The sequence below is a fragment of the Haliaeetus albicilla genome, chromosome 8, assembly GCF_947461875.1.
Source record: "Haliaeetus albicilla chromosome 8, bHalAlb1.1, whole genome shotgun sequence".
NCBI classification, from domain to species: domain Eukaryota; kingdom Metazoa; phylum Chordata; class Aves; order Accipitriformes; family Accipitridae; genus Haliaeetus; species Haliaeetus albicilla.
The window spans coordinates 24,339,219-24,364,673 of record NC_091490.1 but is presented as its reverse complement, the minus strand read 5'-3'; the positions used below and the strand labels follow the sequence as shown (position 1 = coordinate 24,364,673).

Here is a 25,455-nt window from a genome sequence, read left to right as displayed (position 1 = left end):
TTCTTTCTGGAATCATAGGGGATGAACTAGCAGCCACTGAAGCAAATAAAAGATTTCAATATCACTGGGTGTTGGATTACTTTTATGGGAACTCAATGATTGGCTCTGGATTAGAAATACAAGCAATGTGAATACTCAGTAGCTAACTACTGACTTAAAATTTTTATTACTGAGAATTTTTTTTAAAAATAAGGCTGCTCTAATTTCCATTTACATGTACAAATTTCTTTTCATTTTGTTCAAAACATGTAATGAGATTTTGATTAATTTCATATTTATTTCCTTATAATGAACAGGTCTCCTATTATTTGGGTGAATCGAAGCTTGCCTTTATGGGGCTTACAGGTAACATTTAAATGGGTGATTTAATTATTTGCATTTAATAACTGTAGACAATATTGATTTATAGCATTTTAGTGATGTTAAAGGATACTTGGAAAAGTGGATGTTAACAAAGAAATCTACTTGATGACCAAGTACAACAAAAGCATAAAGATTAGCTGATCTGAGCTAAATGATTTGAATTTATATGGATTTAATATATATTTCTGAAGTATTAAATCTTAAACAAAACATTGTAGAATTAGATAGCCTTTTCTCTTAGAATTACCAAGCTCTGTTGAGTCAGGTAGTCACTGCTCTAATGATGAGTTTAAATTTCATAATTGTTTATGACTCGCTTTTGACATGCTTCATGGGCTTTCTTGTTAAATACACTAGAAAGCTAAAGTTACTTCGTAATATAGAAACCTACATGTTTAGAGGAGTACGTCACAAAAGATGCACTACGTCAGTGCTTAGTAGGTCTTGGAGGTCTTTTGAAACTTGTGGTTCAGTCCTCAGTGTCCTGGAGCCTGCTTATTTTGGGAACACCTTTTTTACTCATGGACAGTGCTGTGGGAATTCTCCTTGTGAAATGTATTTTTTCTATTAAGAGTTCCTTAAGCTTCCAGAATGGTTATATATACCATTATATTCCTGCACCATGCTTAGTGCAATGCCATTATGAAGGTTTGTACCTCTATGTAATATACAGTTTTACTAAGGGAAGAATCTGTTGATGAAAATACCTTTCAATTTCTTGCTTAAAGTATGCACAGTTTGAATAATTTTTTACTTAGAAATTCAGATTACTGTATTCAATTTAATTAAAAAATACTGAGAGATGTATTTGCTTATTGTTACAGTTTTATTCTAATAAGTTTATTTGATAAACATAGGAATTTTTACATATGTGTTTGTGTATGTGTGTGTATATACACATGCATTCATGGTGGGATATATACAATAGTTGCAAACAAAGATTTATTTTTATTTGAGATATAACCTGAGTTTATATAAAACAATAATACTTATTTGGAGAAACTGATATCATATTTTGATTGCATATTTTAATAATTTTCCAATTCATAGCATCTTTTTTAATTCTAGGTAATGATATTGTGAGTGCAAATAGTGCACTCTTCTGAGTTTTCAGTAGTAGTTAGCATAAGTTTAAAATTAGAAATCCTGAGGCATGTTTGACGTGAGGCTCCAGCTGAATTTGTACATTTTCTTGACAGAATATTCCCACAATATACATTAAAATACAAATATTTGCTATGCAAAGGATTTAAGGAAGTTTTATGGTTATTTAATATGTGTAAACTTCTAAGTTAATTTTTTACTATTTTGATATTTAACTTTAAATATTTTTAAACTACATAATACATACACTAACTACATAAAATCTAAGTAAAGCTGATAAGTTGAGCTCAGTTGCATTTAAATATTAAAATCAATAATGATTCATCTGTATTGGTTTTTGTTGTTTTCAACTTTCTGAATTATACACAGTAAGAAAAGTGTTTGTTTTTCTACACATTCATAACATTATTATAGAAAAGTAAAGTGCTGACTAATTGCCATTATTTACAGCTTCTTCCTTCTCTCTCTGTCTTGTGAAAAGATCTTGGTACCTTTTAGGAACAGACAACTGAAACTTGAGACACAATCTGACAGACGCTGTATGGAGCTCTCTAAAAACCATGGGAAGGCCACCCTGCAGGCTCTCTGGAGTGTTATACTTTGAAAAGAGCAATAGGACTCAAGTCACAGCCTGTGCTTTTAGTCAGAAAAATAAAAATATTTAAGCTTCATGCTAAATGCTTGTGATGGGTTGACCCTGGCTGGACGCCAGGTGCCCACCAAAGCCATTCTATCACTCTCCCATCCTCAGCTGGACAGGGGAGAGAAAAATATAACAAAAAGCTTGTGGGTTGAGATAAGGACAGGAGAGATCATTCACCAATTACCGTCACGGGCAAAACAGACTCAGTTTGGGGAAAATTAACTCAATTTATTACCAATCAACCAGAGTAAGGTAATGAGAAATAAAACCAAATCTCAGAACACCTTCCCTCCACCCCTCCCTTCTTCCCGGGCACAACTTCACTCCCGGATTTCTCTACCAAACCCCCCCAGCGGCACAGGGGGATGGGGATGGGGTTTACGGAAATCACACGTTATTTTCTGCTGCTTCATCCTCCTCAGGGTGAGGGCTCATCACACTCTTCCCCTGCTCCAGTGTGGGGTCCCTTCCACGGGAGACAGTCCTCCATGAACTTCTCCAACATGGGTCCTTCCCATGGGCTGCAGTTCTTCACAAACTGCTCCAGCACGGGTCCCTTCCATGGGGTGCAGTCCTTCAGGAGCACACTGCTCCAGAGTGGATCCCCCGTGGGGTCACAAGTCCTGCCAGAAAACCTGCTCCGTGGGCTCCTCTCTCCACAGATCCGCAGGTCCTGCCAGGAACCTGCTCCAGCGCGGGGTTCCCACGGGATCACATCCTCCTTTGGGCACCCACCTGCTCCGGTGTGGGGTCCTCCACAGGCTGCAGGTGGATATCTGCTCCACTGTGGACCTCCATGGGCTGCAGGGGGACAGCCTGCCTCACCATGGTCTTCCCCATGGGCCACAGGGAATCTCTGCTCCGGTGCCTGGAGCACCTGCTCCCCCTCCTTCTTCACTGACCTTGGTGTCCGCAGGGTTGGTTCTCTCACATGTTCTCACTCCTGTCTCCGGCGGCTGTTTCTCTCTGTCCCAACTTTTTCCTTCTTAAAAATGTTATCACAGAGGCGTTAGCACTATCGCTGATTGGCTCGGCCTTGGCCGGCGGCGGGTCCATCTTAGAGCCGGCTGGTATGGGCTCGCTCTCGAACACAGGGGAAGCTTCCAGCAGCTTCTTACAGAAGCCACCCCTGTTACCCCCTCCCGCCCCCCCACTACCAAAACCTTGCCACACAAAGCCAATACAATGCTGTTAGCTGAGATGGTTTCAGAGGATGCATGGAAAAGCTGTTTATTATCTTTTACTTTTCATTGTAATGCTTAATGTCATATATTCTTTAGAAGCTAGTATTAATACACATATTTTATCACTTAAGGTTTCTGTGGCTTTAATAAGTCTCTTTGAAACTCTGCTGCTGAGTTACCTAAGCTATAAGGTAAGTACTTTTATTTACTTTTAGGCATAATTAATCACAAAAAGTAACTGAGTTAAATGTTTCAATATAAAATTCATGTGCATGCATTTGTGCCCACACTGATGTACAAGCAGGAAGTTGAGAAAAACACATGTGTAGCGGACACCATATTGTCACAGGCAGCCCTGTTCATGTTTCCCAAATTTATGAGCCAACACTAATACCTAGAGAGTGGAAGTCAGAAATTGAATTTCAGTTTTTTTCCATTGTCCACTGGCACTTTTTAATTTGAAAATACATTCTCAAAAGTGACCTTGATTTTTGGATACTGCTTTTTCAAGTGCACAGTTTTATATGTCTATCCATAATGCGATGGACACGATTCTCATTGAAGTCAAAGCTACTCAGTATCTATAACTCAAGTTTCAGGCCTCTAAAACTGCACACCAGAAAACTAGGCCAAGACAGTACCTTTATTTTTTTTTAATTATGGATACCTACATACTTGTGTTATCCGTATCTCTGATGCTATTGGAACATCTTTGCAAAATGCCTTGATATCATCTGGTGTGACTACAATATATTTTTGTATTTGCATTCTCCTTAAAAAGTTATATTTTCCTAGTATTTTTATTCAGTTTTCTACATTACTTTGTGTTATGTGCTATCCTAGTGAGTTTTAGGTGCTCTGCATTTTTAGTACCTTCAGGAGAAAAATACTAAAATAATTTATCAAAGTAAATATGAAAAGACTTGGCTTCTAAAGCTAAAAGTATCTTGGAGCATAATTTTTTTTTTTTAATTTTTGAATTACTGATATTCAGTAGCTATCAGAGCCACCACTGAAGTTGGAGAGTTGTACTTTAGTGTCCTTATCAAGTATGGCCTGAATGTTTTCCTTAGTGCCCAATAATGCTAAGAGGCTTAAAACTGTCTACTGTCTAAAAGTTATTCTTCTTAATCCTTGTAGCATATACTATTTAGGTGTTGGTGTTACAAGTGCAAATCAATTATAAGCAGAAACAATCAAAAATTAACACATCCAGTGCCAAAACAGTAAAGAGCAATCACAGTTTATACTGTTCCTGAGTTTATTGGGCAGCATTTTATCCCTATCCATTCTGCTTGTGGTCTGCATCAATTTCAGTGAGTACAGAAGATGAGAGAAACACCAGTGAGTCAGCTCCCATGAGAAGTTACTTATTAGTGTGCAATATGTGTAAAGCTCTACTATCTTGATTTGCTGCATATACCTGTCACAGAAGTTGAGGCAATTTTATGATGGCTGTATTTCCACTCCCCATAAGGGAATAAGAGTAATGTAAGGAAGAATAATAGTACTGAAATGCACTTTGGCAATCCACCTGATGCAAACACCTCCTTCCCTCTGGCCCTGTCCTCTTAGTTACAATCTGGAAATGTCACAATAAAGCCATTTACCACAGTTTTACAGCAGTCTCAGGAAGCCAAGAAGGCTGGTATTTTGCCCACTGTAAGGCCTTTATGCACAGCCAGGATGACCAGAAGAGTCTGGTTCATGCAAAACTGTGACAGATTACTTATTTCATGCCACCATTTCCAAAGCTTTTACAATTTAGGCATAAGTCAGAGGACAAGCCAGGAAGAAAACAACAAGAAAAAGGTGATTGTGTTTGCATTTGTGCGCACATTGCTAGGATTTCACAAATAACCTGTAAAATAAATAAAGCAGTCATTTAAGAGAATACTCCAAGGAATTTACCTTTCTATTGATACTTGGTTGATGACGTATGGGAAATGATTCAACATGCAGAATAGTGAAGACATAATAGTATATCATGCTACTAGGATACAGTGAATTTGCATTTTTTATTGCTTTTATATGGGAGGAATGCAAAGAAGGTAGCACTGTATTACACTGCTGATCACTTGGATCCAAGAATGAATCATTTACAATCTGCATTCTCACAGCTTAACCCATTACATGATGGTCTGCACTTGGCCAAAATTCTGAAAGACGTCTACATTAGAAATTTTCATTGCCAAAACTCATCACAGACATCTGGCAATCCTGCTGTATCACTGGCACACAGGCAGTCTTAGCTGCTTTTATCAGTACCATACATTCTCACTGCAAAAGGCAGTTTTGCAGAAGACATGATGCATTTGTATGTGGAAGCCAGAATCTTAGACCTGCACACATCACTAAGTACCTGGAGCACATCTGCACAGGCATTTTGCCTGAACAAGTAAATTACGTGGCATTTCTTTTCTATAATGCAGAAAAGAAAGCTCTTAACATTAAAAATGAGGAAATTAGTGAAAATGCAGAATGGGTCACTTGGGAAAATCAAATTTTCTTTTGATTTTATTATTCCTACAAATAAAACCTTGGCTTACAGTCTCATAATTTCACTTCTGTTTACAGGGCTGCTTATCACATGAGTATTTAAAATCATTCAAGTATGTCTAACTCCCACCAATTACAATTACATGGAAGACAATAATCCCTGCCCCATAGGTACAATGGCTTCTAGATGTGAAAAGTTAAAAATAGAAAAAGAATTTTATATGCTATGGGGCTTGTATTTAATTTTCAGTGGTTATATCAGATGGTTATTTTAACAGGAAAGATTAATATGTCATTGCAACTGAAAATACAGTGCTGTACTGCAAATTCTTGTAATATTGCCATGACAGATACTACATTGTTATTGCATTACCTATGATGGAGTCTTGATATACAGAGTTAGTAAAGCTGTAAGTCACTGAATTTTAAATACCTTCCTTTTTAAATGTATGGATTTTCATTGCAACATGTAATCATTCACAGTCACTGTTCAGATGTGAAAAGAAGTAGTATTATCCCCATCCTGTAGCTAGAAGTAAGCAGATTAAAAGATCAGTACCACTTTCATTGAAATATGTGGGAAGACCTCTAATTTCATGTAAGCAAGATCAAGTGCCGAAAAGCCCTAAAATGTACTGAAGTGTTTGTGGCAGAAATACAGAACTTTGATATTGTAGTCCTAATTCAAATAATAAGCACTAGATTGTCTTCTGTACTTCTGTCTCCAAAACAGTTGGGGAAGAGAAAATACCAAGTAAAGATAAAAGAAGATAAATGCAAAGGAGGGAAGGAAGGACTCACTATAGAATACTACTGTCTTTCACTAACTTAATTTCTTTCCTCTTTTTAATACTTATTTCTTAATAAGTTAATATATTAATAGCAGGATTAGAATTAATACAGAGAAATATTGAAACCTCTGTAACTAACATGCAGAGGCTAATAAAACAAGATTAAGAGAAAATGAACTGGTATTTTTTCTTTGGAAAATACAACATATTTGCATTCTTCTTTTGCTTTATATTTTGCCATGAAGTTCTATCAGAAGGATGTACTGAGAGTGGCTCATCATTCATAACAAACATTAGTAAGGACTATAGGGCAGTCACCTGGGCATAGAGGTAATCAAAACAGTTGATTTGATGGTAAAATCTTCTGAGCAGGGCATGTCCTTTGGATATATGTCTCTGCAACTCTTAAAAGACAATAAGCATTAAGATAAGAAAAACTTGGGCACAGTCAAAAGCTAAAGCATTGTAATGCAGGATTTTAAAGACTTAGAGGTTTCTAAGAGAAAGAAGCAGAAGTGGTTGCAGATAAAAGAATTTGCCAGCAGGGTAGTCCGTTACCTGTATGAAGAGTCACTCCTTGTCTGCGTGTAAGTGTGCATGTAAAAATAAAAGTAAACTAACCTCTGAAGAATGAAAAAGCAGAGATAAGTTGTATCTGTATGATTCCAAGGTACCTAAAAATGCAAAGAAGAAAACAGGAGCATATTATTCTCTGAAGAAAAAGAAAACTTAATTGAACAAAGCTCTTCATTAGCTGAGAGAATGAGTTCACTAGTTAATGCAATTAGAATTCTTTTTTTAAGCTGTCTTATTAACTAGGTCGTAGCAGGGAAATAATATATGGTCATATGGAAGCAGAGATCTGCTTTAGTAAAAAAACAGATTTGAAAGTATATATTTTTGCCTGTGAGGCACATTATGATAAACAGTAAGAAAAATAGGCCAGAGTGACTTATATTCTATATTCACATTTGACATATGTGTTTAAATTTGAGATGAATGATCTTCCTGAAATTCAGCTAGTGGGAGAGACTCCATATGTGGCATTGGAATATCACATATATTTTTCATCAGAACTATATGTAAGCCTGCTGTGACATGGTGGTTTTTTTTCCTTTTCTTTGAAGGGAAATATCTGGGAACAAATTCTGAGAATACCCTTTCTCCTGGAAATAATTAATGCTGTCCCTTTCATCATCACGGTAAACATGTTTGAATTAATACATTTGCACATTGCATTTTTATAGCTGCAAAAATACTCTTAATTTTTATTCAAGTAAATTTGAATCTTATGTGGATAACAAATTTGTGCCTGTGGCAACAGAAATTCATCAACAACAAGAAGATGGTTTGCTACTTTAAGGAAGTAATAATACAGATCACTTTTCCCTTTCTCTCCGGTAGGGGACAAACAAAACCAAACCCTTGTAACTCAAACTACAGCACAATCAATAAAATAAACCAACTAGATATAAAAATCTAAGAATCTCTGGTGTCTGCACAGAAAACTGACTGTCCTTATTTTATCAAATTATCTTACATACAGTTAATCACAAAGGAAGAAAAAAATGTTATTTAAAGCCATATCTCACACTAGTAACACATTAATAATAAGTATTTTTCCCAAGTGTTTCACTGCTGCTTGAATAGAAAAGCTCTATTCTTGACTTCTTAGAAAAGCTTTTAATGAATTTGTTAATTTTTCTTTCAGATTTTCTGGCCAGTCCTAAGAAACCTGTTTATTCCTGTATTTTTAAATTGTTGGCTGGCAAAGCATGCTTTAGAGAATATGATTGTAAGTATGACAAAGGAAATAACTATTTTAGAGTTTCTATTTTTTTAGTATATTGTCTTTAGTGGGATTTTGGCAGCATAGTCCACTGTGAACTTTAAGAGGAAGCTAACCAGATCTGTATTTAGGTTATAGAAATGGTCAAGCATTACTAAACTGCTTTCTGCATCAGAATTAGACAAAATTAAGATATCAATTTTTCACGACTCAGGCTGGACAGACCAGGGAGTCGCGTTGAATTCGGAATTCCCTTGGGCTAAATTAAGGTGAAACGACACCAGACGAGCAGTTAAACATTTTACTCATGACAGAAGTAACCTGAACTTGGGAGGCGTAACAGTAGGTGGCAGGGTTTCTCACAGCAGGATTTGGCATGGAACTAAACTATTCCCGTGCCAATAAGGGAAAGTTGGAATGGCTGGTTCTTTTGCTACTCTTCCATTCATACATAATTGCAGGGAACTCAACTGCTATGCCTTAATTGGTCCTTGCAGCCTGTAATTTTTAAGCTAGACATGAGCAGACAGACCTTAAAGCAGCTTGCAATAGTATCAGAATTGTGCCAAGTTGAACAAAGAACTAGTTAAATAATCACAGTATCACAGCTGGCTCTTTTGCACCCTTCTATATGATCAGCAAATTCTAAGTGCATTTGAATGACTGCATTTTATCAGGGCACTATATAATTCCTCTATAGAATCAGCTCATGCCTTATTAATTCAAAACTAAAAATAACACCTATTTTCCATTAATACAGAATGATCTTCACAGAGCCATCCAGCGCACGCAGTCTGCAATGTTTAACCAAGTCCTTATTTTAATATCTACCTTACTATGTCTTATCTTCACTTGGTAAGTGGCCAAACCCCTTTTTTATTACATATAAATAGTAAAATTAGATTTATTATATATAAATACTCCCCCTGTTTTTATTATATATATTAGCTTTTCTTCCTTTACTACATGGTGATAAAACAGGCATTATGGAAATCATGCATTGAAATAAAAAGAGTAATATACTTGCAGTGAAAGTGTTAACTAGCACCTGGTACTACCAGGGTCCTGATACACTGGGTTTGGAAACAGAATGTGCATGCATGGGAAAGGGAATCATTCTTACTCTAAGGAAGGAAATGCAGATGATGCAAAAACACAGGAGAAAGGACTGGGGGGAAATTTATGTATGTACGAAGAGTGCAATCTCAGCAGAAAAGTCACTCAAATTTGAAGAGTACCAACAGAAGTACCCATACTAAGGTCACCTTCCTCTGACTGGTGGGACAGAGAGAAAAATATGCAAGATCCCAGCCTTACCACTCTGATGACCCAAGTCAGGTTCCCATAAGGAGTACAAGGGGATAGCTGTAAATAATCTCAATTACAGGAAGTGTAGATTTTATAATCTAGATTAAAGAAAGTAGTGGATGGTAGGTTCAAACAACCAAAATGTGTTACTCTGAAGAACTTTTTACTGCAAGACCTTGAAAACTTAAATTTACAGGAGTTTGGGAAACACAGAGAAAAATCTGTTGAGGGCATTAAATATAAACATACTTGATTAATGAATTTCATGGCCTGCAGATTATTGGAGGCTAGGAAAAGATCCACAGGAAACACCACTTGATTGCCCCATTTTTATACTATGCCTTAAGGATGTGCTGTTGACCAGAGCTGGAGACAGATAAAAGTAGACTACATGAGTCTTTGGTATTACCAAGGATGGTCATGCTTCTATTTGTATAAATGGATAGTGGTTATAATGTAGCTTGGTAGCTTACTTAACATACAAAATTTTCTCAGGAGTACTGCCTGAGAAGTGTCATATACGGGAAAAAAAAAAAAGTAGAGGAGGAATGTGTGTGTTACAAGACAGCATGAAAGGGGGCAGTGAACAGAGAAGATGATTCTGTGTGGAAAGGCTAAATCACCTGTATTTATTTTGCCAGCCAGGGTGCCTTTGGGTCAGCACACTGATAAAGTTTGGTCTGTCATTTTGGAGACGGTGATCTGATTTGCTCTTACTATATTCTCTAGCTTGGTTTTCTGATAGCCACTGTTATGTGCTGCCTAACCTTTTTGGTAATAACAGCGTAAAATAACACATGGCCTTTTCCAGTCTTGTCCCTCTCTATCCTTTTTTCAAGAAGAGGAGTTTGTTCTAGCCAGTGGCTAAACGAATGGTCCAATTTTACCCTTTGTCTTATGGCCACACAACTGCATAATGACAAATGCTGCCAGGTCTAAACAGTAATGAATTTTTGTGAGATTAAATTTCCTATTGAATATTATGGCCCTTTAAGAGGAAATTTTATATAAATAAGGACTACAATACTTGAACCAGGATGCATAAAATTCTACCACTGTAGCACTTGGACATTTTTAATTGGCTCTAATTTTGCTTTTTAACTTTTTGCAATACAACGCGCTCTTGAGTAAATATGCCTTCACCTTTTTTACTAACCTACTTCAATATTTTACTGAACTGCTGAACAAAATATGTATCCAGTTCTCACTGAAGTAAACTAGTGACAAGAATGTTTCCTAAGAACTCACTGTGATGATCCCTGGTTGAATAAGGTATAGAAGCTGCAGCTAAACAGAACATCATGCTCACCACCAGGCGTTTTGATAACTGACAGTAAAACATGCAGTAAATGGCAAGCTCACCTCCAGCAATTATGTCTGGTCTCAACAGCCGCAAATACCAGGTCATTATAGATCACTATATACTGACCTAGTATTGACCCTGCTAGACTGCAAAATAAGCTAAATAGGATGAAAACACCCAGTAATGTAATAACTAAGGAAATGAAGCACTTTTGAAATTACTAGGAATAGTTGTTCAAGCATCTGAAGCTTGCCTAAGACTTGAGTTCTGTTTAGCCAATTGTTACTATTTCTTATATGAACACACATAATGGCATTTTTACACTTTTTTACCCGTCTACATATGATTTTATATTACAGAGCATATTTTTAATATATCTAAAAAATTCTCTATAAACAGAATCAATTAGCTTAATGTCTTTGATTCTGTTACATCTGTGGTGAATTTGAGACAGCGTTTCATTTTAAGAGGCATCATTTTAAGCTTACATGAGTTTCTTCATGCTGAAAGAGGAGCAAAGTCCATTTCTGGAATCTGTCCACTTAAGGGTGGCTTTCACCAGGCTGATCTTTCACATTTTCTGCAACAGCTGGCAGTAACCAAGTGTATTCCCCCAAACACATATGAGGGCTAGCACTATACTTATCCATACATGTAATGGAGCACAATACAAAAAAAATTTTGAGCTAGCACTAGTCTGTTTTCATAACCATGTTTTGGTTACATTTAGAGATACTGCCTTTGTCCATGAAGTACCATAGCTTCAGTAATGTAAAATTAATAAGCCTAGTTTAGTAGCTTGAATACAGTGCTTACAGTTTCAGAGCACTTTCTCCTTAGAGTATATTCAGTAGCATGGGGACATGCTCATGGTGTGCTTTTGGTGCCACTGTGCCTCCATGCCTACCTGTAAGGTTAATGAGATAATGACTTTCAGGCGCTGTATGGATTCAGTTGTAACACCACAGCCCTTCTTAGTTCCTGGTTGACAGGCTTGCTTTTACCATCTGCTTCAATAGGAACATTGGCTTCTCAGCACTTCCGAAGTCAATGTAACTTTACAACACAGGGTTCTGTTCAAAACCATGCTTTTTTATCAGACACATAGAAAGAGGTGTCACATAGCTTTGTATGGGGATTACACCATTGTCAACCATTTTATAAGAAGTCCAAGATGGTATGAAGCCCAGAAGACTCCTCTTTCTACTTCCATTTTTTACTAGTTCACTTAGACTGGTGCACAGAGAAAGTGCAGCAAAAGTGCTTTCTTACTGCTTCAGGTGAGACTGAAACCTTTTGTAAGTCTTCTGATGGTCATTTCTGTAAGAAATGTTTAAAGTTTAAACTTTAAACTGTAAAAAAGTTTAAAACAAATAAATGCTGAAGCATAACTACTTTCCAGCGATTAGTTCATATACAAAAGATATGCTCCTTAATAAATTTTTCAGAATTTTGGGTACATTTTTAACATATTTAAGAGTAGGTTTTTGCCAAGGTGCGACAGAGACGCTTTCTTTACTTCCTTGTGCAATAACAGAAACCTGTAGTTCTGTACAGAGTACAAAATAGCTGGATATGTACAAGCATACTGGAGCTGACATGTCTCCATTGATAATTATGGAAGTACAATTTTGCTGCAGAATGTATATTATAGCACCCTTTCTGAAAGCTCATGTGTTTACAGAGTAAGAAGATATTTATATCAGAAGATACTTATGTCTGATCTTTGTATGGGTGCAAGTTCAGTGAGCAGGAATGTGCCTCTGCCATCTGTGTCTAGCCAGAGCTGAAATTACACTCTCTCAAATGTGGAGGAACTGTTCAGTCCCAGTCACTTAGAAGTGCCTTAGCACACCCAGGACTCTGGGGAAGGACCTGGCTAGACCTCCCAGTTTCCGAATGGTTTACAATGGAGGGAGAAAATTTGGTGTATCTAAGCCCAGTACACTTTTACTTGTTCTTCTAGTGTGTAGACAACAGCATTGCATTTGTTACCATTTGAGTGGTCGTCTCTCTCCACAGACATTTACTTTAAAGATCAGTTCGAGGGATCTGTGTTATGTAAAACAGCTACAAGAAAGTGGCGTATTTATAGAAAACATTTTTAAAAATTTATAAATGTATAAAAAAAACTCTTCCTCATCAACTTTGCTCCTGTCTGCATATAAGTATTTTCAAAATAAATTCTACCATAGCTAGCAGAAAAAACACAGAAAATTAATTAAATTCTGCCTCATGCATCATCAGCAAACCCATCAGTTACATCTCTACAACAGAATCTTATAAGTGGTGTTTACACATATAGAAGCATTCCAACTCATGTCTTATAACTCAGGGGTAAGCTTTCAGATGAAAAGTTAAAAAAAATATATGTTTACAGCTAATTGGCTAATCTCACAATTTTTAGATACCATTATTCAAGCTGTCCTTTCCATTCAGAATATAGTGGGAGTAGGCTCCTTTTGTATTTTTGTATACAGTTGACAATTATTACAGAACAAACAGTAATCACATAATAAAATTTTTGCTCTATTCCACTGTGATTTTTGATGATAATTGTTTAAGGATCTGAGCGTAGAACTCATTTGCAGATCAGTAAACTCATAAGACCAACTCCATGTATCTGTGGTTTACAGATTACATACAAAGACTTTTTTTCTTTTTTCTGATTTCAAAGACAGATTAGGCTATCCCATATTTTTTTTTTTCTTAAATACCTCAGTGGCTTCCTATCCAGAGCAACTGTACCTATACTAAAAGATATGTACTCCTATATCACAGACTGTTCAGTAGTTAATAATTATACAGTTGTAGTGAAAGTTACAGACCTAGTTAAAGTATATGTTGTGTCATTTAGCTAATGGATGTTTGCACTTGTTTGTCAGATGGAATACTAATTATTTCTGTAAACTGTACAAGAAGACAAATAACAGTGAATGACTATTTCAGGCGTCATTCTGTGACACAGTGAATCATCTATTAAGACTTATTTTGCTTTTTAAATCAGTGTTAGTCATGTATCACCAGTGTAGAATGATTAGCTTGTGAGAAAGATGGCTAGAAACTGAGATGGGCATTTATTTTTTTCATACTGAAGACCAAGAAGCCTGCACAAACTTTGCTTATGTCTTCATTGAAAGCTCACTGAGGTCAATCTTAATATTTTTTACCCTTCAGTGCTTTCAACATCAGAAAATTAGGATGTTTGCACACACTGACTTACAGAATAAATGTGGTATGCCAGTACTGTAGCCTCAATGTCAATTACACATCAAAATTCTCATCTGGAGGAAACAGTATAAGTTGCTTGTAAGAATGAAAACAAATCTAGACAATGACCTAGTCCAAACAAGACAAATCAAGACCTTCAGATTTGGAATACTATGTTACAGAAAAAACCCAACCAAACAAAAAAGGATTAATCCCATGTGATGTTAGAGAAAATAAGGCATCTCAATGCTCCAGTTCTCTTTATTATCAATAAGTAGAGAGAAACACCTTAGAGGCCAATGCAGATCTGAAGGGAACTAAATCACCACATGGAGGTCTGTGCTTCTCTGCCCTTTCTGTGTTGATTATATCAGGAGCCTACAATGGCAGTTCTCCAAGAGCAATGCCTAGCATTAAGTAGGATGAACTTGAAGAATGTTGGTGGATTATGTAACGTAGAATAAAATGTTGGGTTTTGGGTCTACAGTTCTTTCTGTGACTTTATGTTTTGTTGTACAGTACTCTCAGTGCTCGGGCCCAATCTCCCAGAGAGATTTTCTGCATTCAAAAATAGCACAAAATTAAACCGTAATTCTGTCATTTAGTTTGATCAAATACAATGATTCTAAAGTGGTAAAGCACATGAAGTCTCAGGATCTAACAGACTAAACAGGAGTTGCAGAATTTACATCCCAGAATATTATAGAACATAAATGGAAAGTTCTAAGTAACTGTAAATAACACAAAATAAATTATTCAACTATTAAAAGAATCCCACAAAGTATTAAAATAATAGCGGTTGTGCTTTTGTTTCTCTGAAATAAAGCAGATGTGTCAGGAACTTGCTTGTTTCAAACAAAGGATCTCTGTTTTCTGTTTTGAAATATTCCGATGTAGTACTCTCCAAACATAAACAAATAGATCTTGAAGTAGGACAGGTAGCATGTGTAGTACCTTCCAAATCCATCATACCAACTTCCACCCTACCCTTGTCCTGCTTCTCGATTGCTGAAGTCAGGGCAGCATGTATGGGTAGTTTTTCTGTGAGTGTATACAATTAGAACTGAGGTCTACTTCAGACACTACCTTAACACTTCCTTAAGTGACAGAACAATAAAAACGTTGTGCAGCCTCTGTGTCAATTACAAAACATTTCTTAAAATATCCACTTGTTATTTGTGAACAAATAATCTATACATTAAATTAGGGTTTATCTGAAATATTACCTTCTGGGAAGAACTGTGTGCATGAACACAAGGACACCATTTTCATCAGCTTTGGTAGGAGAAAAACATATTGCATACAGAGTTTATCTTTTCTTAGGTATAGAAATTTATAAGGTGGCTTTGCTAAAATCTGGTATATAAGAGGCATGTGAAAACAGAGTGTTGCCACAAATAGTTGTCAATATAGATTATTTAAATGAAACACAAATTCAGATAAAACTCTTACTGTTTCTAATGTCATATGGACTTAGGGGATGGGCCACACCTTTTTCACCTTTGCTAGCACTGGGGATCATTTGCTTACAAGCCTTTGAGAAGGCTTGATGAGAAAATGTAATGAAAAATTATAACGACAAAATGTAATAAAACCCCCAACTTGTTTCTTGGATTAATGCCTTTGCTTCTTTTTATGCAATTATTGTATTGTGAAAACACAGAAATGTTACCATATATGGATTTATTCTGTTTTCTTTTTTTTCCTTTGGTTGATAGCATGGTATTTGTCATAATACATTTTTTAAAATACTTTTACATATTTAAGTTCAAGAGTTCAGATCTTAAAAAAGCATATGGGTGATCAGGGCTGTTAAAGAGTGCTGCTTAAAGAGTATAGGATAAGGACTTATGCTACTGAAAAACAACTGTTTGTGAAAGGCAGAACAGAAATCATGTTTATTATAGGGAGAGCAGAAGTATGGAAGCCCAATCAGAAGTCTTTTTGGCTACACATCAAACGTGGTTTCTATGGAAACCTAGATAATTATACACTGATTTTCATGCTATTTTAGTTATTAAATTGGTAGTGACATAATATTTCCTTTGTTAATCATTTCATATATTTCTACATAGTTATTTCTAAAATAATTAGGTCAGCATCTTTCCCATGCGACACACAGGGAATTCTTTGTGCAAATGATGTAATGGAACATTTAAAACTAGACACAGAGACCAGTGAAATTAATAATAATCTGAATAGCCTATTTACTGTGGTCCCTGGAACAAAGTCATAAAGGTTAGAGAGTTCAATCCAAATTATCTTCTGAGTGTGAGAGAGACATTTGTAGTCATCTTGTCCTCTGAAAATAAAAAATAATTGGAAAGACTAAATGGTAGCTCAGCTGCTTCACAAAGCCTCTGTAAAGTGGAGTGTCAACAACAGATTATTTATAAGCAAATCCTATTTTTTTAAATATGTAGGGAAATATTAAATTAAGGAAGTAAACAATATGAATGAGAGATTTCTGTTGTTTATTGCACCCTGAAAGATGGGTTGGGGCTTCAGGTACTTGTGATCTTTTCAAGTTAGAATCAAAGTTTTGCTGATCTTCTAGCACAGGTTGCAGATCATTTATTAACCTGAAAATCAGTAGTTCCAGACTTAATTTAGAAAAAGGTGGGCAAAGTTAAATTTGAATAAATTTGAAAGACAAAATAAACTTATCCACATATTTTGTTCTCTATTGTTGTACTGTGCGATATTTTAATATTTTGAATGGTATTTAACTCTATGTTATAGGTCAGGTAAATCATCCTTCAACAATTAATCAATGGCAATTTCACAATCTAGTAGTGTGGTGTTGTTTAAATCAATATTTTTAATTGACACTAGAAAGAATTTTCAGCATGGCCTGCAAGACTTTTACTCTTGGTGAGAGTTAGAAATTAAATTACTTTCCATTCTGAAAGTTCCAGCCTCTATCCTGTGAATCATTTGTGATTATTCTCTTCTAATAATTTTTTTCTGCTATGTGAAGGTACTGTAAATTCAGTAATTAGAATACGCATACTTAAGCAAAGTGTAAAAATAGATTCAAAACCAAACTCCTGCCCAAGAAAGATAGAAAATGTCTGTCAGGTTCTTTCCCAATATTTTCCCCAATAAGTTTCATGTGATGTAAAAATGTCTCTCAGATAGCAATAGCTGCTAATATTTACAATAATCTGGACAACTTTTCATTAAAGATGCATTGAGAATATTTGGGAGGGATACACAATATTTTGCAAAACATTACGCACTCTGAGTATGCTATTGGGAGAACAATTTTTCAGCTTTTATTATCATGACATCTTGTAATACAGTAACAATATTACCAGATACCATCACAAGCAAAGGTTGTTTTGGCAGCAAAGACCAATTACCGTTAGGTAAGGTGGAAAAAAAGGAAATTATTTTGAGTCATATAACATTTGGACTGTTAGAAATGCAATTCTAAAAGACTGCATCTCCACAGCATCCGTTTGTTAGCAATCATATTTTGAATTTTGTGGGAGATAAATAAAATCAAGCTACTGCTAATATTAACTAATTATGGCTTGCCAACACATGTAAAGCAACACATAAAATTCCTCAAAGTTAATCTGAGTGCAGTCCTGTCCTTGTTTTGCAGGAACATAGCATAACATAGAATGACTATAAGGAATATGTAAAGTCTTAGTAAAATTAAAAATTAAATTAGCAAAGCCTGCTTTAGTTTTCTGTGTCACACTGATGTACATAAGGACAGAACTGGGGCCACAACATATAATTGCATAATTGGCATGTGAACCCCTTGACATAATGAAGGGGGATTTAGTGAAAATCTAGAAGTGATTACCCAAAGAGCAAAGACAAATCAGGAACGTCAAACAGAAATAGAATGCCATATTCCATTACCAAAAATCAACTACCATATTTTAATATGCGCAATATGCATTTGAGATACGTATATCTTCAAAAGTATCCGCACTTGAAAAAGATCCACAGGAAAAACGCAGTCAGAGAAAAGGTTTTGGGGATTAAGAGATAGGGAGCAATGGAGATAAATACAACAGGCGTGCAAGGGCATGCAAATTGTTAGGATGTGGGTTCTTTAATAAGCTTTCCATTGGTTTATAAGCACACATGCACACATACACCTGCTGCTGAATCACAGGCTTGTAAGTAGATATCTTGTGTGAAAATGTAAATGTTACATATGCAAAATATGCATGTTACCTTCAGAACAGGGGTGATAAGAATAACTTTGATAAAATAAAATACTAGAATACAAGTCGATCTGGAATACAACCAGAGACTGCAGGTTGTGAAATACTGTATCATGATACTGGTAAAAGGAATCTTATGTTTTGCTTTGGTTTTGGGAGGACTTCAATAAAAGCAGGTAAAGTTCCCCTTAAGGGAACTTAAGGGGCAATTTGATACATAAAATAAGTGTTTAAAACCTCTGTCTTCCATCTCTGTCATTACAGGAGGGCATTACATTTCACATGCTTTGTTTTATCTTTGCAGTAAAAAGAAAAAGCTGATACTCACATGCTGTCTTTGAGAATGTTATATCATTTTAAACAGTAGCAAATAGAATGCCATGTGTAACAATGGATGACTAACTATGTTGAGGATGTTATTTCACCATTTAAAATTCAATGCCTGGCAGCAAACCATCATCACTCACAATTCCTGGCTCAAAAATGAAGTTGTCATTAGCATGCAGACTTAAAAAAAAATATAGCTATCTTTCATTGACTGATTCATTAGGCTGACAAAACTATTTTACTTCACTAAGATTTGGTGTTTATGGTGGTTTATGCTAACGCATTTAACTGTATTATTAGATGCCATCAGTTATTCTGGTTCTCTGATGAGCATCATTATGCTGATTTGTGATCAGCGTAACTCTTTAGTGATTTGTTCACTTTTATTGTCTGTTTCATATTCCAGCTGTATTTTAAGGGTGTGAAGTTTAGCAAAGTTCATATTTCTCAAATCAGGAAGTGAAGAGTTAAAACAGAAGTTGATACAACTTTGGCCATACTAACAGAAGCTGGCACCAGCCACCAGGAATTATTCACTCACACCCTGTTTGTATTGGGCATAACTTTATGGAATATTGAAAGGATATCTCAAAGGCTTTGGCAGAGCTAGGGATGTGATACGAGCTGACCTAAAAAGAAGACAGATTTTAGTGCATTTACAATGAATTTTAAAAGAAAAAAAAAATCTCTATTTTTCTCTTCTGTATACTTGGTATTCCATTAAAAATTACTATAATGTTTAGACAGATGTTTTTCAAACAGGTGAAACTAGACAGGTAGACAATCATCCAAACATAGTATCATATTTGGGTGATAAATACATGCAAAAGTTAAATGTCCATGGATTCCTCTAGCTCATCTGTGTGTGATATTCTTTCCATTAGCAATAGGAGCTCCATCCCCCATGCCAGAGCTGTCACATGCCAAAATCACTTACTGAGCTTAAATAAAGGAAGTAAAAGAATTAAAAGTATTATTCACTACAAAAATGTTACTTGTAAACTCAATCTCTGATAATTGCTTCTGAACTTCAACAAGAGTCTTTACCAAAACATACAGGTCTGTCAATTGTTTGACCTAGTCACAACAATTAAATGTCAGCTTGATATCAGAGAGTGTTAAAGATTAATCTCTAAATGGTATCTCAGCTCCAATAAATTTGTATTTCTACCACTGTTAGCAGATATCGCTTTCCATTCTCCCTGTCCCCCCCAAAGTAGAAGTCTGTAAATAAAGACCCTTTAGGGTATAATCCAAATAAAGAGCTCTCTGATTAATGAGTTCTGTACTTCCACTGGCAATTAAAACCTTCTCCTAAAAATAAGTTAAAAATAGTAAATTATATTGAGTTTTGTTATCTCTCAACCTCTGTAAAATATCTAACTGTATACTTATAAAGGAATTCAAACGTAAGCTTAAATTTGAATGTATGCTTCCATTCTTTGCAAAAACACAGCTATATTTTTTATGTTTGTGGAAATTGTACATTTCTGCAATATATATGAAAAATTATATATACTGTATATTAGGGTGGAAGTGCCTGAGTCACAGCAATAAGGAAGAAGAAATAATTGGTATTCTTTAGTAAACACTTAAGTACAAACCGTGGGTTGACTTTGCAGACTGAAAACTTAACAACAGGCATGAAATCAAATTGTCAGCTCCTTTGGGCACAGAGTACCGTACGTAATTACATTCCACAGCAAAGCAGTATTTTTACAAATATATTACAAAAGGAGTAGGAGATCATGTAAGGGATGAGGCTATTTAAAGGTATCCAATACTTTATGGTCTCCTATAATTGCATGCATTCTACTGCTTAGCTTAACTCTACAGTGTAAGAACAGAACGCTTCATGGCATTCCAATAAACTTTTGAATTACCGTTTCATATTTTCAGGACCTCTATTATTACTGGCTTACATTTATGACAAACCTTAGTCAACTGCTGAGAATGAGCACTTAATTTGAGTACTTAATGAGTACTTAATTTGCTTTTCAGTTTACAGTGTGTTGATATCAACAAATTAAATACAGTCCTATATTTTGCAAGTTTATCATTAGTGATGAGCAGTGAAAACAAAGTAAATGTAAATATTTTATGCAAAGAAGTTCAAAATAAAATTACTGAGGAAAGGGCACAGCTACATGGGTATGTATGTACTTTTACTAGAATTGGATAAATATGGCAAAAAAGAATGATTGTGGGTCATGTTTCAACTGTACTTCACTCAATCTCTTTGTTCACTTTGCTAATATTCTAAAACAAAAAAAGAAAAAAAATGCAGAAAATAAAGATTCAGCCAACTTTAAGGCAAATGTGAAATACTTAATCTTGAATATTCAGAGTGGAAGTCTAATTCTAGGGCCTGTAGTGAGTATGTAGTAAGAATAAAATCTTACTGAATATTCTCCATGGGCTAAGCAATCAAGGGGAAAATATGCCAGACAAAACATAGCAGAGACTAAGTATATAGTGTGCTGTCAGTCCTGGTAGTCATGGTGATCTTCTTTCTTCTCCTCCCCTGCCTTCATCTTTCCACTATTATGATCATTAATCCCATACTATTTTGCTGTCTACTTGAATCAGCTCATCTCTTCACTCATGTGTCTGTTGTTTTTTGGTCATCCTGATACAACCTGTGCTCTTTCTTTAAATAATGAATATTATCAACTACGGTATTTTGAGAACGTAGCTTGTTGGGATTTCATCATAAACCATCATAAACATACCTGTGATTGTTAAACAGTCACACCTCACACTTCAGAGTAATCTTGGGAGGTTTTGAATTTCACTGATTTTTAGGAAGAGTTTTATGCATAGATCCATTTGAATTCTAGCCAAAGAATTACCAGACTTGAAGGTTTTTCTTCACGCAAACACATGGTCAAAATGGGTGGTCCAAAGAAGAAAACTCAGATGGAATTCATAAAAAATTCTTTGACTTTCAGGAAGCTCTTTAGCTATTGTAAAGTTCAGGCTTTTCCACTCAACTAAAACATTTCAGTGAAAACACCATCAGGACTCCACCAGTGTTAACAATAGTGAAGAGCAGGAGTAGAATGGTGATGAAATCATGGAGCTTGCTGATGAAACCAAACAAGACACACACAGTCCAAGTTATCTAAGTCCTCTGGCTCATAGCTAGAAGAATTGCTAGGTTTCCAGACAGAAACTCAAACCATAAAGGAGCCTACTTCTGTAATATATGATGTAATATATTGCTTTTATCTCCTAGCAGTTAACCTCCTATAATTTTCACCCCACTAGACAACCTCTATTTAACATTTGCCCCCTTTCAGCTATTTTGGCAAACGTAAGCATTAAGCCTGGTGCTTAATTATATCTTGTTCACAGGCCAGTTGTTTCCCTGGTCATTGCCCAAACAAGTTCTCTCTAGCTAAGACAGTAGGTCATCAAGGAGACAACTTTGAAGTAAAAATACCTTTCCAGGAGGAACACAAACAAGAAAAAAGTATTTATGTGGCACACTTTTTCATGTATGCTGGGTTTTTTTTAATAACAAATCATTATGAAATAAAGTAGCCAAAGCATACCATATGACTATTTAATTAAAAAAAAAAAAAGGAAGGATAAACTTTAAGTCACATTGTGGTTTCCATACACCCTTTTGGATCTTCTACTACCCTTTTCAATGAACTTTCTAGTCGCCATAAGCCTACAGGTAGTGTTCTAAATAGACAGAAACTGGACATCAGTGCAATTGTCTTGAGACTGCCCATACAGCCACCCATTTAACCAGCTTGATGGACACTACCCTTGTAAAGCAGCAACACAGTGTATGCTTCCATTTCCATTTTGCTCACTGCTTGTTTGAACAATCTTTCTCTGTCTTAAGAATATCGTGGAGCATAGCAGCTAAATTGAGGACAAACTTATAGAAATGCAGATGCACAGGATTTACTGTCCAGCAAACCCCACTGGCAACCTGCAGAGGTATCTGTGTAATTATTGGTCAGATTTTTCTCCACTATTGCTTAGATTGCAGTCATCCTCCCATTTAAAAATCAGTCCATCCCTTGTCACTATCCTTCACAATCTCAAGAGTTTTCCACAAAAATAAGGAAGTACCCCAACACTGGAACAAGCTGGTGAGAGCTGAGAGGAATCACAGAAAGGAAGCAAAACTGTTTCTGATGTTGTCAAGGAGACTGCAGCTTTGACAGTATCTGGTGGCCTTTATTCTTTTCTGTACAGGTGACCTCACTGGCAAAGGTAACGACACTGACAACACCTATGCATGTGAAAAAAGTTTAAATAATGCCATATTTGTGCACATAACAACAAAAATATTGAAGGGAAACACTCATAATGGTAACAGAGAAAAGACCATGATGAGTCAGTGATTTCATAGCGCAGCTTGAAATGCAAGAAGTGTACACCACTGTCCCGATGTGATCTGACTACATCCATTTACCTTAAACACTCTTTCTAAATTTAAATTTTCCAGAAGGGAGAAGAATAGAAAGTTTCCCATTACCTGGACTCCTCTCCCATAAAGTTGTGTTTTAGCCAACATCCAGAGATGCAGAAAACAGATATGTCCATCTAACTTGTCACTTGGAGAACAAACCTGTCTGCTTGCTTCATTTTGTAAACATAAAGGGGTTACTGCATTTCAAAACAGCACAACTTTAAATAGTATGCAGTGCTGTTATTTTCATGGATACTTTCAATTATTAAAAATACTAGAGAATGTGCTTATGTTCATTGTTCGGCATCTTGAACAATTATTCAAAATACCATTTTTACTTATAAAAACACACACATCAATAGTGCAATAATAAAATCCAAAATGGAGCAGATTACATCCTCATTTAAGTTAGCATAAAGCTTTTGCATTCACTGACCTACAAATACTCATCTGCAGAATGAACTCCTCATTGTAAGCGTAAACATTGTGCAATGGAAGGAACACAACAGATCTCTGTCTCTGTGTTCCTACATAATTGTAGCATTTCACAGTGGTCTTCATTTGGCCTTCTCAAAATGTTCAAGTAAGTCCATCGTGTTCCATCTGTCTCCTCTCCATATCTGCAAACCTCTCTCCTTTGTTCTCAGAAAGATTATATAAAGCACAGCAAGCAGCTGCCATGATAAACAGGTATTTCTCATCAGTTTCTAGCCTACATGTCTGTGTCTTCTATTTATTCACCCTTTAATCTTCCAAATGCATATTCTATTGTTTTTCTCAAATAGTGCTTTTCTCCATTTTGGGTGCCTAATAAAAGAATCTGTAAGCTCAATAAAAATATGAAAAGCCATTTCTATTAAACAGAAATATTCCATTCTAGTAGTATTTCATGACTAGTTTTTCTTGCTTCGGTTATACATCACATACAAAAATATTGTTATATGGAATAATCACTCTACAAGCTAGACTTGCAGGACCTGGAATGAGAAGGGTAGAATTTGTGAGGTAGACGGTGCTTCACAGGGGCCTCAGAGCCTAAGTTCTGGCTCAGGAAAAGTCAGCTTTCTGATACCAGTCTTAGTTATCTATGTCTTCTAACGGTGAAGATTGTCATCATTATACTGTTAGTCCTTTTAGATAATTGGTGATGAAAACAAATATGAATGAATGAAAATTTCCGGGGAAAAGATGAGCTTAATGCAGACAGTGAGGATTGACTGCAATGGCATATTAAAATATTGTGAGTGAGATATAAATAAGGCAAGCAGAAATCAATTTCTTCCATGTCTACAAGTAAAATTCACTTCTGACAGAGCTTGGGTATAACTGCAACAGAATACATTTTTTATGGAAATTTAAGCTGGAAAGGAAGATTTCACCTGTGAGCTTTCCAAAGGGCTGCACCCCTCCTGCCTATGGTTAAGGTGGATAAGACAAGTGGTACCTGCTGTGAATCACTTGCAAGTTCTAGATCACTCCAGCCTGTATTTTCTATTGGTCTGAGTTTCATAGCAGGATAAGCAGTGCGGAAAGACTATTCTTCCTGAATATTAATCACCTGTAAATTTCTGAGAAATTAATTTTTGTTTATGGTGTTATTAACAAGAAAATTTTGTAACTGGAGGAAGGTAATTTGGTTTGTCCTGAAGCAGTTGTTTTAATTGCAGCAATGAGAGTTGCATTCAAAATGCAGACAAATGAGAGACTGTCAAGGGGATGTAAAAATGTATGGAAGTTCAAGGAAGATCCATGATGAATATCCTTGAGAATCAGATGAAAAGGCAAAATCTTATAAGGAGAGAATTTTGACCACCAGAACTGAAGGAAAACTAGGAGGAAAATTCCAAAATCCTATTCCACTAAAAGCCTGTCCTAAAAGGAAGGAACTAGGATAGGAGAAGTTTTCAGGTTTCAAGGCTAAGATAAATCAGAATGAATACTTAACAATAAAATTAAATCTATTTGTCATTAAATATACTGTGACTTGAGTTATGCTGACAATGAACAAAATCATTTTGTCAGTAGCTCATAGACTATATCATAGTGCTGTAACAGTTTTAAGGCTGTAAATCATCTAAGACCGATCCTGTCTCAAGTGTTTGTGAAATTCTGTGGAATTAACTCTTTTCCTAAACGTTTATTTAATTCCATGACCTAGCTTATATGGGTATCCAAAAATTTAGTAAACTAGATATCCGAATAGACTGAAGCTAAGGTGGTTTACCTTGGCACACAAGGAGCTGCATAAACATAATAAGCTGCCATAAAGGAATATTGGTATCTGGGATTTTCCGGCCGTTGAAAGATAT

At 35.8% G+C, this 25,455-nt stretch overlaps 1 protein-coding gene and 1 long non-coding RNA gene across 3 annotated transcripts in view; one reads left to right on the top strand and one right to left on the bottom strand.

Moving 5' to 3' along the window:
- The window catches only part of KCNT2 (potassium sodium-activated channel subfamily T member 2), a 158,110-nt gene that overhangs the window by 49,296 nt on the left and 83,359 nt on the right, over nt 1-25,455 (top strand). For both annotated transcript variants that reach the window (XM_069789353.1, XM_069789352.1), the window contains exons 5-9: nt 297-345; nt 3,426-3,485; nt 7,712-7,786; nt 8,296-8,379; nt 9,134-9,228. In XM_069789353.1, coding sequence (XP_069645454.1) covers nt 297-345; nt 3,426-3,485; nt 7,712-7,786; nt 8,296-8,379; nt 9,134-9,228 — 363 coding nt within the window. The remainder of the gene's footprint in view (nt 1-296; nt 346-3,425; nt 3,486-7,711; nt 7,787-8,295; nt 8,380-9,133; nt 9,229-25,455) is intronic.
- Nucleotides 1-25,455, bottom strand: part of LOC138686428 (uncharacterized) — a 44,701-nt gene that overhangs the window by 16,811 nt on the left and 2,435 nt on the right. Inside the window, exon 3 of the long non-coding RNA XR_011325802.1 lies at nt 7,206-7,258. This is a non-coding gene — a long non-coding RNA (uncharacterized lncRNA). The remainder of the gene's footprint in view (nt 1-7,205; nt 7,259-25,455) is intronic.